Source organism: Gadus chalcogrammus, chromosome 18, assembly GCF_026213295.1.
Source record: "Gadus chalcogrammus isolate NIFS_2021 chromosome 18, NIFS_Gcha_1.0, whole genome shotgun sequence".
Taxonomy (NCBI): Eukaryota; Metazoa; Chordata; class Actinopteri; order Gadiformes; family Gadidae; genus Gadus; species Gadus chalcogrammus.
The window spans coordinates 2,534,281-2,551,325 of record NC_079429.1 but is presented as its reverse complement, the minus strand read 5'-3'; the positions used below and the strand labels follow the sequence as shown (position 1 = coordinate 2,551,325).

Sequence of the window (17,045 nt, the reverse complement as noted above, 5' to 3'; positions counted from 1 at the left end):
TAACCAAAATGGAACCAAGGTGATTTTTTCCAGGAGTGTTATCATTGCTACGGAATACTTAACCTGATGTTGTGGGTCATCAGTCAGTGTAACAGCCCCAATCAATACTGGAGCATCATGGGATCATCAAACCATTCAGTCAACCCAAAAATGCACACAGGAAGTTAGTCTTTATCTATAGATTCACTAATCAGGCTATCATCTCTTATCTGTAATCACTCCCAGTCAAACTTTGTTTACTAGGATGGCCAATTTCAATTTATCACTCCAAACCAATCTCCTCAGAGAATAGTCACTATTGTTCAGCAAGTGATTGATCGTGTGTACACACACACACACACACACACACACACACGCACTATTGGCAATACATCTATATAAGTGCCACCTACTTCCTAGTAACAAGTCATTACTGGCACGATGATCTGGACTACAGGGTTCCAAGAACTTCGCCGTCCTCATGGTAAGGTGGCTATGAACCTCGTGTGAACCTCGCTGTGTCACTTCAAGGGTTCGATGTCGGCCGTCGGTCCAGCAGGAAGAAGAGCCCCATGATAGCCCCATCTAAATTAAATGTATTATTATTATTATCATGATAAATGACGACGTTGTGGTGTTGCTAATGTTCCTCGTCTCGTTGTCTCCTCTCTCCTCTCTGCAGAACGTCGACCCGGGCCGGTGACGGTGGGCCGCTTCCAGGTGACCCCCAGCTCGGAGGCCGTCGCCACAGCAGCAAGACCCTCAGCGGTCCCCCCGGCCAGACCCCCTACAGCCCCCGGGGCCCGACCAACGACGGCCCCTGGGGCCAGAACCCCTACGGTCCCCGGGGCCCGAGCCGCGACTGCTCCTGGGGCCAGACCCGCGGTGGTCCCCGGGACCAGACCCGCGGTGGTCCCCGGGGCCAGACCCGCTACGGTCGCCGGGGCCCGAGCCACGACGATCCCAGGGGCCCGAGCCACGACGATCCCAGGGGCCCGAGCCACGACGATCCCAGGGGCCCGACCGGGAGGCGGCTCCAGCAGCTCCTCGTCCGAGAGCAGCACCGAGGAGCAGGGCGGCTCGGAGACCAGCCTGGGCACCTCCCTCACCATGTCCCCCCCGCAGCCCTGCCCCGTCAGACCCCCGACCCAGGACGCCCCCCAGGACGGCCGCAACGCCGCCGCCGCCGCCGCCGCCGCCGCCGCCGCCGCCGCCCCGGAGCACGGCCAGGCTGCCGCCGCCGACGACGAGGAGGACGACGAAGAGGAAGGAGGGGGAGGGAGGCCCGCGGAGACGAAGGAGCGTCCGCGGGCGACGCAGGCCGGGAGCGCCAGGAGGCGGAGCCGCAAGCGCACGTGCAGCCTGAGCCTGCTGGGCACGTCGGCGGACAGCGGGCTGTCGGTGACGGCGGCGGACGCCGAGGGCGGCGGCCGGGTGTGGGACGGGGGCTCGGGAAGCCCCCAGTACACCAACGCGCTGCACCACCTGTGGACCATGACGTACAGCCGCAGCGCGCCCTACGTCAGCAGCGACGACACGGAGAGCAGCGAGAGCGAGATGCTGGAGGAGCTGCAGGAGCTGCGGGAGAAGTGAGCGCACGCCGCACGATTCGTACACGCGCGCAGTCGCAAGCACGCACGCGCGGGCGCACGCCAAACACACCCACACACACACACACACACACACACACACACACACACACACACACACACACACACACACACACACACACACACACACACACACACACACACACACACACACACACACACACACACACACACACACGGGCTCACACTCCTTCATTCCTATATATTAGAAGTGCACCCCCAACCTGGGGCCTGTTGGCCATGTCGCAGCCTTGTAATGCTAATCAGTATGTATGTCTTGTCTAGTGTTTCCCTTAAACATTAATCATTGCTTTCTTATTCCTAATGATGATGGATTTTTAATGATGAAGAGGAGTGTTAACTCATGTTGTAAATTGTCTCTAGTGTACTTATGCTAATGTGGTGTTATATCCAACACTCATTAAAGCATGGCACATATAACGTATATATATAAATATACTGTATATATATATATACTGTATATATATATAAATCTCAGGTTATACGGAGAGTTGGAGCGAAACTGATATATTGGGAGGAGAGATAATTCATTTATTATATTGCTAGGATGTTTTTGTGAATGGGTCCCCATAGACAGGAGGCCATCCTGCCTCCCCCTGCTTGACGCGGGCCCCCTCCCTCCCTCCCCCCCCACCCCCCCCCCCCCCCCCCCCCCCTCCCCCAGACACCTGTCGGAGGTGCAGACCCTGCAGGCGGCCCAGAAGAGGGAGATCGAGGAGCTGTATGCCAAGATGGGGAAGGTACCCCCCCCGGGCATCGTGTCCCCCGCCGCCATGCTGTCCAACCGCCAGCGCCGGCTGTCAAAGAGCAGTGGCGTGCCCCCCTCGCGGCGGAACAGCCTCCAGCGCGTGGACATGGGCCCGCTCCAGGGTGAGTCGCGTTCCCGCTTAAAATCACTGATTAGATGTGGACCGCGGCGCACTGGGTCACGTTGTGCTGCCGTGGTTGATCCTGGGTAAAGTTAGACCTGGGTTGAGCGCGTACCACAGGTAGGATCAGTCTTGAACGTAGCGAGCCGGGTTTGAATCCCCTCTGTGGTCCTTAGCTACATGTCTTCCCCTCTTATCTCGCATACCTTCCTGTCTTATTCCCTCTGCAATAAAAAGGCAAGGCAACTTATATATATATAGCACTTTTCATACACAAGGCAGACTCAAAGTGCTTCGTCATATAAACATTGTTATACAATAAAATAAAATAATAGATAAGTAAAAGAAAACATATGCAAAGAAATGGGTAAAATAGAAAGTTAAAAAGGCATTTTAGTATTAAAATAGGAAATAAGGCAAAGTTAAAAAAAAGCTTTTTTTTTTAAAAGGATAAAACCTTCATCTTAAATCTTGTCTTCAATGCACAAAGTTTTAAAAAACGTGGGATAAGATTTAAATATTCTCTATTTTGCCCTCTATGGGTTAAACGCATGTTGTTGCATGACTAACCGGTTATTAGCCGTTTTAGGTGACCAGGTTAGTCAATCAAAATCTGGCTACAATGTATGTTGACAGTGGGCGGGACTAGCTCAATCAGTTACATTAACAAGACGATTGCACACACAACCACACACTATGTGTTTTGAATTCTAGATAGACCTCACCGAACTGTCCCATTGTAGAACATTCAGTGCTGCTTTTCCCTCTTGGCTTGAGAAGGCAGGTCAATCAAGTCTGTTTTATTTTAACATGACTTTATAGTCCCAGTTCAGAGTCTCAAAGGTGTTTATAGGCCCACATTATGACAACCCCTAACCCTAAAGCCCTCTTAGTGCAAGGAAACACAAGAAAATAAAACCTGGAAACACAACAGAATACTAGTTTATATGACCTCTCTACATAATAACTCACCTTTTTTCTTTTCTTTCTTACACCCTTTTACCGTTAAACTACACATTGTAAATGCTTTTTCCATGGTGTTCCAGGAGTGCGAGGAACTCTGGAGATTCTGCCGACTCATTGTTGTGACCTCAGGGACGGGTTCCTAACGCCCTTAAGCCAAGGGGTCGGCTTAGCTCAGGAGGTAGAGCAGTTGCCTTGTTACCGAAAGGTTACTACTAGTTCGATCCCCAGCTCCTCCTAGCTGAGTGTTGATGTGTCCCTGAGCAAGACACTTAACCCTAAACTGCTCCTGACGAGCTGGCTGTCGCCTTGCATGGTTGACTCTGCCGTCGGTGTGTCAACCTGTGTATTAACCGATGTAATTTGGCAGACTAACCGATGTAAGTGCCAAATGCCGTAATTGTAATTGATGCCCTGTCTTGTTTGTTTTCCCAGGCATCATCAGGAGGAACTCCCTGGGTGGCGGCAGCAGCAGCAGCAGCAGCTCACAGGACAAACCAAGCAAAGGGGTGACCTTCTCCACGGACATCAATAGAATGGTGAGAGAACCTCCATGTTCCTGACATCAAACGCCATGCTCCGATCTCCAGGGAAACATACAGATACTACAGCCTCAGCAAAATACAACGGGCTAATTCTTTAGGGGTCATAATATGGATTGAAATGGAGCGAGAACTGGTATCAAGTGGAATAATTAAATAAATCTTTAATAGTACTAGTTATATTTTACATAGGAGATACTTTGTTTTCGATCCCTTACTAGCGTTGCTTTGACCTACATCCGTGACCATCACACTGACTGGGAACCACTGGGCCAGGGAACCCAACAACATTTTTTACTGGTTTTCACTTTTCACAGAGCTAAGTGGAAATATTTACATGATGCATTGTTTCTCCTCTCCTTCCCCAGTAAGAACCTTCAGCCCAGCAAGCGTTCACATCCGGACTACCTCATCCGAGTAATGACTGCAGCGGTCAAACCGATCCTTACGCTCATTCTCAATCGGTTCACTGACACCAGAAATGTATTCCCGTCATCTCTGAAGACAATACAAGCCCTCGAACACAAGGCACTGTCACTGTCAACAGGAATTCATCTCCACAATCTCTACATCCTATTGACACAGGAACCAAAGCCCCTAGATTGGGACCGGTGAATTCATTGCAACGGTGGCTATCAACTACCTACTAAACTATTCACGTGGTTATCTCAAGACTTGGACCAAACCAAAAAACAAAAGGAGAGCTGATCTCATGTGAATTTGCTTTAAACAGATTGCTGAACCGTGTGTTCAATTCCACGTTAGTGTTTTGTGAATATGGAGGGATCAAAGCTTCTGTATTAAGCCAACTCGATTAATTTTTTATTTCTTCTTGTTTCTGTCTCACTGCCGCTGACGTTTGACTGACCTTGGTAAAGGTTTGGGATAATGAGAGGCAACGTGCTGCAGTCTATTTATGAAACAGTGCTTTCTGAGTGTAGCCTCTGTGGAAGACAATATTATTTGTATAGTTAATGCCTTCCTATTACTGAAAAGAGATTGTACATTTCAGCCTAATTACATGTTGATCACATGTATTTCGAAAAGCTTTATCATACTTTACCTAGTCTAAAAAGGTATTTGTGGGGATATTTTATCAAGCACAAGGGCTTCAGGATATTGAGGCTTAGCTAGGATTCTGAAATATGTACTCGCAGCAGACTTCTGTTGAGTAGTCTTGGGAGGCTATTGTGATCTTGTGGGTTCCCATCATGTTCCCCTCTGAGGATTAGGATGTGATCTGTTGAGCGCGTCAACACCCAATCGAGACGCTGACAATCAGCACTCTGAAAGTGTTTGCTTAACCGTGTGAGTTTCATTTGTTATCCTTCTCCTAGATTAAGATCATTGTATAGCTGTTCGATAAAATAGAACAAGTTAAATGGCAATAAAAAAAAGTGGACTTTTCTTAAATAGCGATGGAACAAATTGTTTTGTTTTTATTTTATTTGGGATTTGACCGCTGGCCTTCCCTTTGTAATGTGTATTTTTGCATTATTTAAAATATTTTTGCTTATAGCCTTATGAGGAAACTAAAGATCTTTTCAACTATATATTTCTTGCGTAAGCATAATCAACTGACTTGTTGCCTGATAGATTAAGCACCTTCCGCACTTTAGTCCTTTATATTTGCTCTTATACGTGTACAATAACGTGTAAAATAATATCGGACAACAAATGTGTTCTGGTTCGTTTAATCTTTTTCCTCTTGGGGTGTCTTTTCTTCACAGAGAACTCAATTATATTATTCCAAATGGATGAAACAAAATGTTGTGTATACTTCCACTATATTAACTGCAATCCCAAGGTTAAAGTTTGCTAGTATTTTGTTGTATATAGAGATCTTTAAAAGCTGTGAACCTCTAGCCGTTGCCTTAGTTACATGAAACACTCCCCTCCCTCCAGATATCTGTTTTAAGATTTCCGTAATATATTCAAAAGAGAACCTTATGCATCTATACATTTTAAATGTAAATATTGAATTGTATTTCTCTTTAATGCTGCTGTCCTTTCAGGCTGAATCTGTGCCTTTCTTTTTGCGATGTCTTATTTTATATCGTAACCCATGACATTGGAGGCTGGATCAAGCTCCATGAATTATATTTTGAGAAATTGAATAAATGTTATTGCAATTACTGTCTTGTTTGTTTTTATCTTGAAATTCATGATTTTGTCATGGGCTGTCTCAAGGTGACATTTTTATCGGATACTATAATTGGGTTGTAAAATATTAATTCCAGCAATTCCACATGACTAATGTAAATCAAAATCATAAACATGGAATGATGGTATACTAAACAGAACAGATTGACGCATCCCTGGGGCCGCTTTGAGGCCCCAGGTATTTTATTTCATCTGCTTCATTAATATCGCAGAAGATCAATGCATGACTTATGTTTTTTAATCTCAGGTCTTTGCTTTAGTGTATTTTGAGTTGCATACAGCAGCAGTTACTTTCAGACGGCGATGACGAGGTTCATCATTAGGCTCAGTCATTTCATGATTAGACATTTAATCGAACACATTAATCAATCAACATACCACCGGTGGATTCAGTTTGGCAACATAACACCGCAACACCCTATACAATAAGGATAGAAAAGTCCGTAAGCGCCTCAGAAATGCCAGTCGGGGGAAACAGTGCAGTTATGTCCATACATTGCTCTTCCTCAGGTTCAGCTGCAGCTGAGATCCGAAGCATCGCGGCTGGGGGGGGGGGGGTTAGGGTTATGGTCAGTTTGCACCGGTCTTGGGTTCCCTCAGTCTTGCAAGATTGGCCTCTTGATCTAAATCATCCATGATCCGCTCCTGGGACACAGAGTAAAACGTGTAGCCGTCTAGAGAACCAAGTTAAGGTCAATGCATTTAAGTGACACACGGAACGGACATGTTTTAAACCACGACCAGACAACTCGATTGCTCATGGCAGTAATCAACAACACGCATGCAACATGAACACTCAAACCTTTTATAACCCATTTGTCATCTCGAAAATGAACCGGCACGAATAATGACAGAATAAACACCTTAAGCTGAGCTACCTGCGACACAGTTACATGATTAACCTTGTTGAGCAGGAAGGATACAGATGCCCACTACCAGGGCTCCGATGGTCAGTCCTGTCAGCACGTTCCGCGTCCGGAGCGTCCCCACCCTCTTCTTCCATTGCTGGAGCTCCACTTGTCTGATGAAGTGTATGTGCTCGTTGGAAAGCTCAGCCTTCATGGGGTCTATCCTGGTCGCATAAGGCGCTGAAGACTCTTTCGGTGTCTTGTCAGCCATTTTTGGACATGGAGTGCAAGGTTGGTTCCTATCGTTTGATAGTGTAACCAGCTTCCGCTGCATTTCAAACAAAACGATGGCTGTAATCCAGACAGCGAGGATCTGATTTGTTTATCCGGATCGTTTGAAGATCTAGTTGCTTTCGTAAGGAACAGGTACCCAGAAGGCATTGCGCGTGGTTGAAATACGTCTGTGCACCCCTCTTATAAGTCCCCAGACAAATTTGGTTCCTGTCATATATCCGTTAAAAATGGTTCAATGTCGCCACCATCAGGACAATTAGCGTGTCTGCTCCAACTTAGTTTAATTACTTTTTGTTTCATTGGCGCATATTATAAACGCTGAACCAAAATTGTGGGAGTGTACGATAATCCTGGTTTGTATTGCTTTTACTAACGAGACGTTATTCTGTCACAATGGCGAAGAGGTTTCTGTGCTCCCCGGGGCCGACGCATCGTCTTCAGTTCGGGAGCGCCTCTCTGGACCTCCTCTCAGAGACGCTCATCAGTCTGAACCACAGGAACAAAGACGAGCTAGACCACCTAGAACCGTGCAGCGGGAACTTTAAACACACAGCACTAATAGGTAAGAATTACTTTACATAGTTAGGTATGTGTACAATTGTGTACAATTTCATATACATAAATAAACACAAAAATAATAATATAAATAAAAAGGGTTAGTTATTATTATTCATAATAATATATATATTTAAAGATAAAAAATATATATATCCCTACAGTATATTGAAAGGTTATAATAAAATACGATGTAGAATAAGTGCACGTTTGGGTCGGGGAAGAGCTTTGTATTCAAGTCCAGCCCTCCGGCTCCACAGGTCCACTACACAACACATCCACAGTTAAATTGCCCATTTTCTCATCCAAAAGCAAACGTTGTTGTTATTCATCATGCTTCGTATCAGTTATTTCTTTCCAGAGCAACCATGGGGAAATTCAATTTGAAGTTTGTGCACTCAAACTTAAAGCAAACAGGCTTGCTATTGCATAACTATTAAATTCAGATTCAAGCCATGAACACCCCCTGCCCCAAATCTTGGGATTAAATTGTATCGCATATCATAATAAATATGAATTCCCATCATTAGTTTATCATTCGTTTGTCTGCCCTCACTGAACAAGTCCTTTTGTTATTTATTTCCCATTCAGTGGACTACATATTCATAATTCTTCCTGTACCAGCCAGTTTATTTTCACTCTGTGCTCCTCAGAATGCATCTTCCAGATGACCCAGGAGCTGAGACTGGATCCTCTGGTTGGATACTGTGCCATTGAAATACTTGAAAGGTAAGGTTTCACCCCCGCCAGGTTAAAGGTGACATATTTTACCACCAGGTGTGAGTGTGATTAGCTGTTACAAGCCGTTTTTTAAATCTGCCTCTTCTGACATCACAAGTGGGTGTGTCCACCTAGATGTACGCTGGATAGATCAGTCCACCAGTCTATCCTGTGGACTGTAGCAAACGATGCTCATCTATCCGTCATACATCTAGGTCGACACGCCCCCTTGTGATGTCAGAAGAGGCCGAAGACGCTTTCAAAATGGCTTGTAACGGCTAATCACACTCACGTATAATATGTTGTGGTAGTATAATATGTCACCTTGAAGCCATCGTCATCGTCATGGTGAACCATCATCATCGACTGACCCTGATTCAAACGACATGGTTTGAATGAATGCTTTACAAACCAACCATGTCCATAGGTTCATGGTGAAGCATCTTAAAGACACGTTCACCGCCAACACGCCCTGCGGTGCAGTACCTGGCCCGCCCAGCACCTGCCAGGACCTGGTGTTTGAGAAACTGAAAGTGAAATTCACCCTCACTGTCTTCTCCTGTGTGCAGATTGCGAGCAAACTGTGGTTGCACACTGATGTAAGTTTTGCTCACAAAACCTTGCCTCATATTACTCCCATGATCCATCAACTTCAAAGGTCCTCTTCTTAAGAAGAATTTTCTTCAAAGTAGAATAAACCTGAATGTCAAAAAATGTCAATTTTTTTCAAAATGTATTTTTTTGGGGTCTTTCTTTCTGAAAGATTGTCGACAACAAACAGGCGGTGCAGTTCCTCCACTCGATGGGCCACACAGTTTCCAAGAAGGCTCTCATTGAATCTGAACTCCAGATCCTCAAAGGTCTCGACTTCAAGCTGGACGTTCCCAACCCTCTAACATACGTTGAAATACTACTAGAGGTCCTTGGTAAGTCATCCAAAACCACAATTTCTTCCACAGTTGTTTTTTTTTTTTTTTTACCAGACCGCAACAACCTAAAACTCACATTTCATCCATTTAATAATCATTGACTAAAACATTGGCACTGTTTCTCTTCTGTAGGACACAATGAGCCGTCGACGCCCATGGAACAGCTGTATGGTCTTTGTGGCCATGTGCTCCGGTTCGTCAGTCTCCAGAGGACGGCCATCTACGAGTCTCTCCTCAAGGTCACCACACAGTGCTTCAGCCCGTCCCCAGAACAGAGGTGACTCCAGTGTCCTGGTTACCTATCTTGTTGGATGCTTGAGGGGGGAAATAATGTAAACATACGCTACACGGATTGTGTGCATATTTGTCGGATGACTTTGTCTTCTGCTGAGTTTTGTGAAGGTCAGATTGAATAGCAGTAATTTTAACAGCAGTGTTTTTAGTGATACTCTAATCATTCCCCTTGTGACTCAAATAACACATTTGGTCCCAGAGAGAAGTTCTTAACGGTGACTGAAGACTGCATGTTACTTGGTGTTGGGGTCATCACGGTGGCCGCAGTCATCTGGAACAGCAACCAATGGGAACAGGTGAGCCGTGTGAGAATTTCTATTGCTCTCATAGAAATGTAGCAATTTAAACCATATTTCCTTTGAAAGAAAGCAGCATGTAGAAGCCGGGAACAATTTTATGTTAATACTAATAAGGTTTGTGATGGTTTCTATTTTTGGTATTGTTTGGCCGTAAATGTTTCTAATGTTGACCGTTGTTATTGTGGGATTGCAGTGTGAGAGAGAGATGGGTCACATGGTTATTGGCGGTGACACTGCTAGTGATTATTACGAACCTGTTCACCTGTGTGCGAGGAAGAGGACATTTTTTATTAATTCATCTTGATCGCTTTGATTATTTTTATAGTACTTTGTGCACGTTCTAATAGGTCGATACTTTTCATTCATAAATGTTACCTAAATTATCTTTTGTATCGCATCTAATCTCTTTTGGAAGCGCATTAGAGAAGCTTTGCTTCCTGTCGTCACTACACAGCATATTGCATTTTCAGCTCATGTGTACTCTTGCTCCATGCATGAAATGAAAGCAATACATGTGAAAGCTATCATTTATTTAGGTACCAGAAAGTTCAAACTAGCATATAAAGTAGGGAGTAGAGATGCATTACATGAATACATTGATGGCTTTGCTGTTGCATATTGAAATGTATGCATGCATGCCTACCTATCCTATGTACATGCAATTTTAAACATTGAAGTACTGGAGTGTGAACCAGGCTATGCTGCCTGCATGTGTGGCACTGTGCATTCAAAGACAGAGGCACAGACGAGTTGTGCATTCAATTGTGTTAACCCTTTGGTCTTCATGGCGGTCAGGTGGTGAAGGACCTGAGTCTCATCACTGGGATCTCTCAAAGGAGCATCTGGGATTTCTCTCAAGTGACCCTGGAACAATTAACCAAAACCAGTTCTCCCGTTTTATCACCCTGATCTGTTACACTTGTCATGCACACACACGCATGCACACACACATACACACACTCCCACACACCTGCACGCATGCACAGTCACACACACACCTACACACGCACAGACACCTACAAAAACCCACATCCACAATATTTCTGTTCTTATTCATCAGCAAGCGTGGTTTTGTTTTTTACTCATTCAATTACAGAGCTCGTTATATTGTTTGCACCTGCCCAGACATTAGGGTGCCAGAGACAAAGTTTTGACTAAAGAACTAATCACACATTTGTATTAAGGGACCCTGGAGTTTGCGAAATAACATATACCTAAGTGTTTTATGAATAGTACTGTTTAACGATTTAAGTAATTCATTAAACGGCATCCTCATAAACATTTAGTGCAATTTCATTTAAAGTTTAGAGATTTTCAGTTTCAACCTGCGATCAGCAATTTCTCTTCACCCTACATTGGTTTGATGGAGTCTCATGGTTCTCATGTATTAGTTTGACTACTTACGTGCCATGCATGAGAACCATGATACTCAATCAAAACACAATTTAATCAAAACAAAGTGGGCTGAGCTAAAATTGCTGATTGCAGCTTTTAAAGCCAACTTCATGTTGCGCTGATGTAACCAAAAACCTACAGGTTTCAGCTGCATCAAATAGATCTAAGAGGAAGACTGTAAAATGTATGCATGAACATTTAAATAAATACAAATGAGTTAAAATAGATGTATAATGCGTCTCTCTGTTAAACTTCCTGTCTTTATGTAGGCATGCACTTTCATGATGACCCAAGCACATCTTTGCTGCACCAGATTGCAATTTGGTATGTGTGCGCATGTGGCCCTCGTGAGACGAATGGTGAATTTAATTAGACGGGCTGTCTCGCAGGGTTAGGTCATAAGGCTCGTCATTTAATAATCTAAAAACAATTGAGCTCGACTTTGGAGTAACGGCGCCGTTGACTTTGCGGAGGAAGCGTCAGCTCACGTCAGACACGGAAGAGCATTACCGCTTAATGGAAGTCGATTTGGGAATACAGTCAATGATTTGAACAGGGGCGGCCTTCCCTACAGGCGGGTTAGGCGGCCGCCTAGAGCGCCATCTAGAGGGGGAGCGCAAAATAATGCGCCCGAAAAAATAAAAAAAAAATATTTTTTTTTTCCCTCCTGGCGCATATTTTTGCGTCCCTTATATATCTCCAACCAATATTTTGACATTAAAAAAAATAAATCTAACATTAGGGTAAAATGAGCCAAAAAATCGAAAACGGAAGGGGAACCTACCTCCTTGGTTTCGTCAGAACATGCTAGTACTATAAGGCGTTTGGTTAGAGTGTTTTCAAGAATCGAGAATCAAGAACGAAATCAAGAAAATGAAGAGGCAAAAGCAATCCGGGGCGCAATTTTTCCTCCGTGGATTTTATTCTTGAATTAATGTTTGTTCATCGTTGCGATCGTTGTTGTGTTTATGTGAAAGAAATGCAGTTACAGGGCAAAACTGTTTTTCAAGGTTGCAATTCAGTTTTATAGTATTATTATTAATATTATTATTCTTTTTTTTTTTTTGCGGAGGGGGGGGGGGCGCCAGGAGTGAAGCTCGCCTAGAGCGCCAAATGTGCTGGGGCCGCCCCTGGATTTGAAGATGATAAATTATTTGGGTTTGTCAATCATGTATTACTGTTATTAAACAAAATGTCCATGTGCTGGCTGTCAGTAACATGAGGGGACTTGTCAGAAGGCGGTTGATCTTATAATCTAAAAACAATCACTTGGATCAGAGGGATCCGTGTCTCCTTGATTGGCGTGAGCTTTTCTCATTCTCCCCCAAAGCTCAAATAACCCAAATGTGGCCACTAGGTGGATAAAGTCAATTAAGAGCTACTTTTCACAAACGATTTACATCTGTCATTCAAATTTAAAGCCATATACTTCCTGGTTCTGACCGGACAAGACCTATTTCCCCAATGAACCATTACCTCTATCATCCAACTACATATTGTCTTGCCCTGATATCGCGGCAACCTAGGCTCTGAAAAACATTTCATGTCCAAATCACAATCTCTACTTATCATATGAATATTTTAATAACGCAGTAAGATGTCGATTGATGTGACTGAAAATATCGTTGTAATACTATATTATAATTAAACATTATTTGAGTTAAAAATGAAAGAAGCAGTGAGTCATTTATTACTTCTTAACAAAAGTGCTATTGATGAAAGTAATGAATAAATAACACCAAGGTCATTTGTGCAGATGATTAGTATATATATTAGATATATTGCTTTTAAGATAAGGTAACAACATTCCTTATGACATGCTCATTCTCACTCTGTTCCTTGAAATGTGCTATGAACCCATGTAAATCTTGGAGAGCTGTGTGTGTGTGTGTGTGTGTGTGTGTGTGTGTGTGTGTGTGTGTGTGTGTGTGTGTGTGTGTGTGTGTGTGTGTGTGTGTGTGTGTGTGTGTGTGTGTGTGTGTGTGTGTGTGTGTGTAAGCGTGTGTATGTGTGTGTGTGCATTTGCGTTTGCGCTGCTTGCTTCAGAATTAAGTGTGAGAACGTGCAAATCTGTCACTTAAAAAACCATCACCTGAAACACTTGATCTGCTCTTCCTTAGCAGAATCATCCATGTGTTAATTCCTGCATTTATGTCACTCTCTGAGCAAAGAAACCGGAAAGAAAATCAAGAATTCATTGTAATGGTTGTCAGATTTTGCAGCTAAAAGTTAAAGTTGCTTGTCTACCAAATGTACCACTCCTTGATTTAAGATTTATACAGCACCCCCTCACATTTTGGAATGTACCTGTTACAAATCTCAGAGTCAAGTCCTCCAGGTGCATTTCTAAATTCAAACTCGTTCCCACGATTTCCCTGCAGACAGGTGTGTATCTAAAGAGGCGAACAATAGAAGCGAGAGTTTGTTAAACCGTCCAGTCCATCTCCGGAGTGGATACTAATGCCCAGTGTCAGGCCCTCTTAAGCTAGTCGCTTCACTGTTTTCACTCAAAGAGCAGCCCTTATCATTATGTGACACTGGGGCTTCACTTCTCATTTGTTTAACCTGAGTGGATCCTCATCTGACTCCATGTCTTCAGGCGGTCGTGGTGAACGAAGGGCAGACTGCCTGAACACTGACAAGGCGTCGGGAGCAGGGATTGAGGAGAGAGAGAGCCTCATTGTGGCAGATGCAGATCCCACGACGATCTCTGCTGTCCTCGTCAGTCGACTCCCCCGCCAGCCTGCAGGTAAAAAAAAGGACACGATTCCGAAACGTCAGCACATCAGACATGATGCAGGCATATCGCGTAACGCCTAGAGAAGGACACCTAGAACGAGGAAAGAGGGACTAAATGTATCGGCTGCATTGTGTCAGCCGTGACAAAATAACCTTCACACATAAAAAAAAATACTTTTCTTTCTTCGATTCTCGGCCCTTTCCTTGCTGCTGGTTCTGTTTAGGCTATTTGGGCAGACCGCAGAGTAGACCGTCCTACTTCTGTCTGGAGCTCCTGCCTCTTGGCAAGGTCCTCCCAGACGCCAAGCAGTGGCGTGTGGGCCGGGTTTCTCAGAGTCTCAGCCACCAGGGGACACGGTGGGACAGTGATGCGTGGCGACTGCCGGTCCAGCCTCTGCCTCCCTCTTGTTTAGCGTCATCTACGGCTCCCCCCTGCCCACCAGCTCAGGGAGACGTATCCGCTTGGTGGGGGATGTCCCAGCTCCTTTTCTTGGGTCTTTGGGGAAACCAGGGAGCTTGGTGGACAACGAGCCAGCTGTGTACACGCCGGTCGCAGGTGTGAGGCTGTGCAGAGATGATGGACTCGGCAGTCCTGGGGGGGTGTCTTCGCTGTGAGACTACAGACTGCAGAGAGGGGTTTTCGAGGACTCAGGGTGTTGGAACGTTAGCCAGTCCAACCCATAGAACTCTTTAAAAGCTCTCTTCACCTTCCATTGTGCCACGTGAGCCATGAGTCATCATTCTCCTCATCCTCTTCATCCTCCTCACCTTCTTCTGGTTTATTGACTGTTGCTGTTGTGGGCGTTAGGAAACATTTCCCAAACGGGCGCTCTCTGAGGACCGGCTGGCAAAACCCCTCAAGGCCATGTGTCCACGGGAGGGTCACGCTTGCAGATTACGGTGTCCACGGCAGGCGATAGGGCTGCTGTCACCGGAGAGGGAGGGGTAATCCGCCCAGTATCTGCCCTGGCTGCTCACACCGTGACGCTCCGTTATCTATCTCGCTGTCAATTGAAAAGCCCTTCAAGGGATCAGATATCAGCCACCGGCCATCCACCACCCAGTCTCCCATCTTCATCCGTCATCTCTGATGGCCGGCCGGGCTGAGGAGCCAGCCGTCAACAGCGTGTGTGTGTGGAGCGTTTAGAGTTCAGAGGTCCAGCAGCGGGGGTTGATGGGTGAAGGCTGAAGGCTAATCCTGTGGATGCCAGGCCTTCAATGTTTGTTTCTGCTGCTCTGGCTCCGTCTATTCTTGTTCTTGTCCTTCGATGCGTCATGCCGTTGTGTCAGTTTGTTTGTCTCGCCACGGGCGGCTCTGCCTTTTTGTTCCACGTAGCCGCACTTGTCGCGTCCTGCAGAACTCTTGATTACTTGAGAAGACAGAAGGGCCGACTTGCTGATAAGGAAGTCAAACACACCGTCGTGACTCATGCAAGAACAACCGGGAATTATATTTAATACATTGTCCATGTTTGATGAAGAGTCACATATTCAAAGTAAATTGTACTAACTACTAATTTGGCCTTCTCTTTTGACTGGGAATTGAAAATGAATCATTCTTAGATTGCAGCTTTTGGTGATGCAGCTTTTTTTTTTTGTGGGTTGTTGTTTGCTAGCTATGGTTTTAGCTGTGTCGTTCAACCGTTACCTGGAGTATAGTTTACTTTTTGTTTATTCTGTTCGAGTGAAGCCTTTGTGTGATGTTGTGTTCGAGTGCACCCAATTTTTTATGCACTCAATCGATCAGCTCTTTTGTAAAATTGAAGCAAACAGAACAAATGTTAGTGGCTAGTGGTTGTTGTTGTTTAGAAAAGAAAATCCACTTCCACTTAGACTGACACTCCAACTAGAACGAGTTCTGGAAAATGTATGCTGGGAGGTTCGGAGTGGTTGGTTATGCTGGGAGTTCTTCAAGTCTGTTGCAGCTCTGAGTTCTGCTTCCAGGTGATGTTATGGATTAGAGCCATCTGCCTGAACTCCTCGTCTCAGCTGAGGAACTCTGCAGGTGACAAACCAAGAGTCGCAGTCGTAATTCGAGGGTAAAAGTGCATTCGGCAAACAACAACTCAAAACTAAATATTGTCATCGCAGACATGACTCAGTGATTTCAGGGTTACCTTTAACACCTTTTGAGGTCATTTCAACACTTGTCACTCCCTGTGCTCTCGTTCTGCTACTAGTGAGGGGGACGACACCGGTGAAGGTGTCTGCAAACAACGCCGGTGTTCAGTGTCAAACTGGAGTCTTCCCTTTTCTCTCCGTCCTGGCACGATGGGAAACCTGTATTGCATCGTCTGTAACTGTAATACGATCAAAAGTTTGTTGCGGGCGATCCTGATACAGGATAATCACGGCCAATCTCCCTGTTCACAGACTTCTGTTGACAATGGATGTTGTTTTTATCCCAGCGCCAACGGTGATAAGGATACAGCAGCGCACAGTATGGCAGGACAGGGTGGTCTGCAGTTTATTTTAAAACACACAGTGTGTTGGTGTTGGATCGCACTTGACGGGGTACCATTTGAGACCCACCCATCCACTCAAAATAGCCTCGCTCATCCGCCCTGTGGCAAGAGGCGATATGTAGCCGGCTGACTTAACAGCCGTAAACATAACAGAGGGCTTCTGTTACGGCCTGGAGACCTAAGCAATTAGAAACGTAACCGAAACGTAACTCAACCTCCGTGTTATTATTTTTGTGTTTGCCAATTCCACACGTCACCGTATCATAATCGAAAAACTGTTTAATGGTGTCAGTTGCACACACAAAGAAAAAAACGAGATCTGTTCGGAATGCTGTAGATTGAAATGTATACTCAATAATA

The 17,045-nt window shown here is 45.0% G+C and overlaps 3 protein-coding genes across 3 annotated transcripts in view; 2 read left to right on the top strand and 1 right to left on the bottom strand.

The window, feature by feature from the left end:
- wnk4a (WNK lysine deficient protein kinase 4a) overlaps window positions 1-6,117 on the top strand; it is a 44,195-nt gene extending 38,078 nt beyond the window's left edge. The window contains exons 17-20 of the mRNA XM_056577590.1: window positions 662-1,568; window positions 2,275-2,480; window positions 3,878-3,981; window positions 4,353-6,117. Coding sequence (XP_056433565.1) covers window positions 662-1,568; window positions 2,275-2,480; window positions 3,878-3,981; window positions 4,353-4,355 — 1,220 coding nt within the window. The 3' untranslated portion in view covers window positions 4,356-6,117. The remainder of the gene's footprint in view (window positions 1-661; window positions 1,569-2,274; window positions 2,481-3,877; window positions 3,982-4,352) is intronic.
- On the bottom strand, window positions 3,839-7,438 carry LOC130371194 (cytochrome c oxidase assembly factor 3 homolog, mitochondrial). Its single transcript, XM_056576879.1, has 2 exons — window positions 7,071-7,438; window positions 3,839-6,821 (listed from the first exon to the last, which is right to left on the bottom strand). The coding sequence occupies exons 1-2, from the start codon at window positions 7,327-7,329 to the stop codon at window positions 6,718-6,720; spliced, it is 363 nt and encodes a 120-aa protein (XP_056432854.1). The 5' UTR covers window positions 7,330-7,438; the 3' UTR covers window positions 3,839-6,717.
- Window positions 7,439-7,515: 77 nt separating this feature from the next.
- Window positions 7,516-11,759, top strand: cntd1 (cyclin N-terminal domain containing 1). Its single transcript, XM_056577420.1, has 7 exons — window positions 7,516-7,851; window positions 8,498-8,573; window positions 8,992-9,163; window positions 9,328-9,490; window positions 9,626-9,770; window positions 9,987-10,083; window positions 10,882-11,759. The coding sequence occupies exons 1-7, from the start codon at window positions 7,683-7,685 to the stop codon at window positions 10,993-10,995; spliced, it is 936 nt and encodes a 311-aa protein (XP_056433395.1). The 5' UTR covers window positions 7,516-7,682; the 3' UTR covers window positions 10,996-11,759.
- The last annotated feature ends 5,286 nt before the right edge of the window (window positions 11,760-17,045 follow it).

Excerpts from the sequence above, each read along its gene's own strand:
- LOC130371194 (XM_056576879.1), bottom strand. The coding sequence starts at position 7,329 with ATGCAGCGGAAGCTGGTTACACTATCAAACGATAGGAACCAACCTTGC. Across the intron at positions 6,822-7,070 it reads AGCCCTGGTAGTGGGCATCT|ACGGCTACACGTTTTACTCT; the intron begins GTATCCTTCCTG and ends TTGGTTCTCTAG.
- cntd1 (XM_056577420.1), top strand. The coding sequence starts at position 7,683 with ATGGCGAAGAGGTTTCTGTGCTCCCCGGGGCCGACGCATCGTCTTCAG. Across the intron at positions 8,574-8,991 it reads GCCATTGAAATACTTGAAAG|GTTCATGGTGAAGCATCTTA; the intron begins GTAAGGTTTCAC and ends CCATGTCCATAG. Across the intron at positions 10,084-10,881 it reads ACAGCAACCAATGGGAACAG|GTGGTGAAGGACCTGAGTCT; the intron begins GTGAGCCGTGTG and ends CATGGCGGTCAG.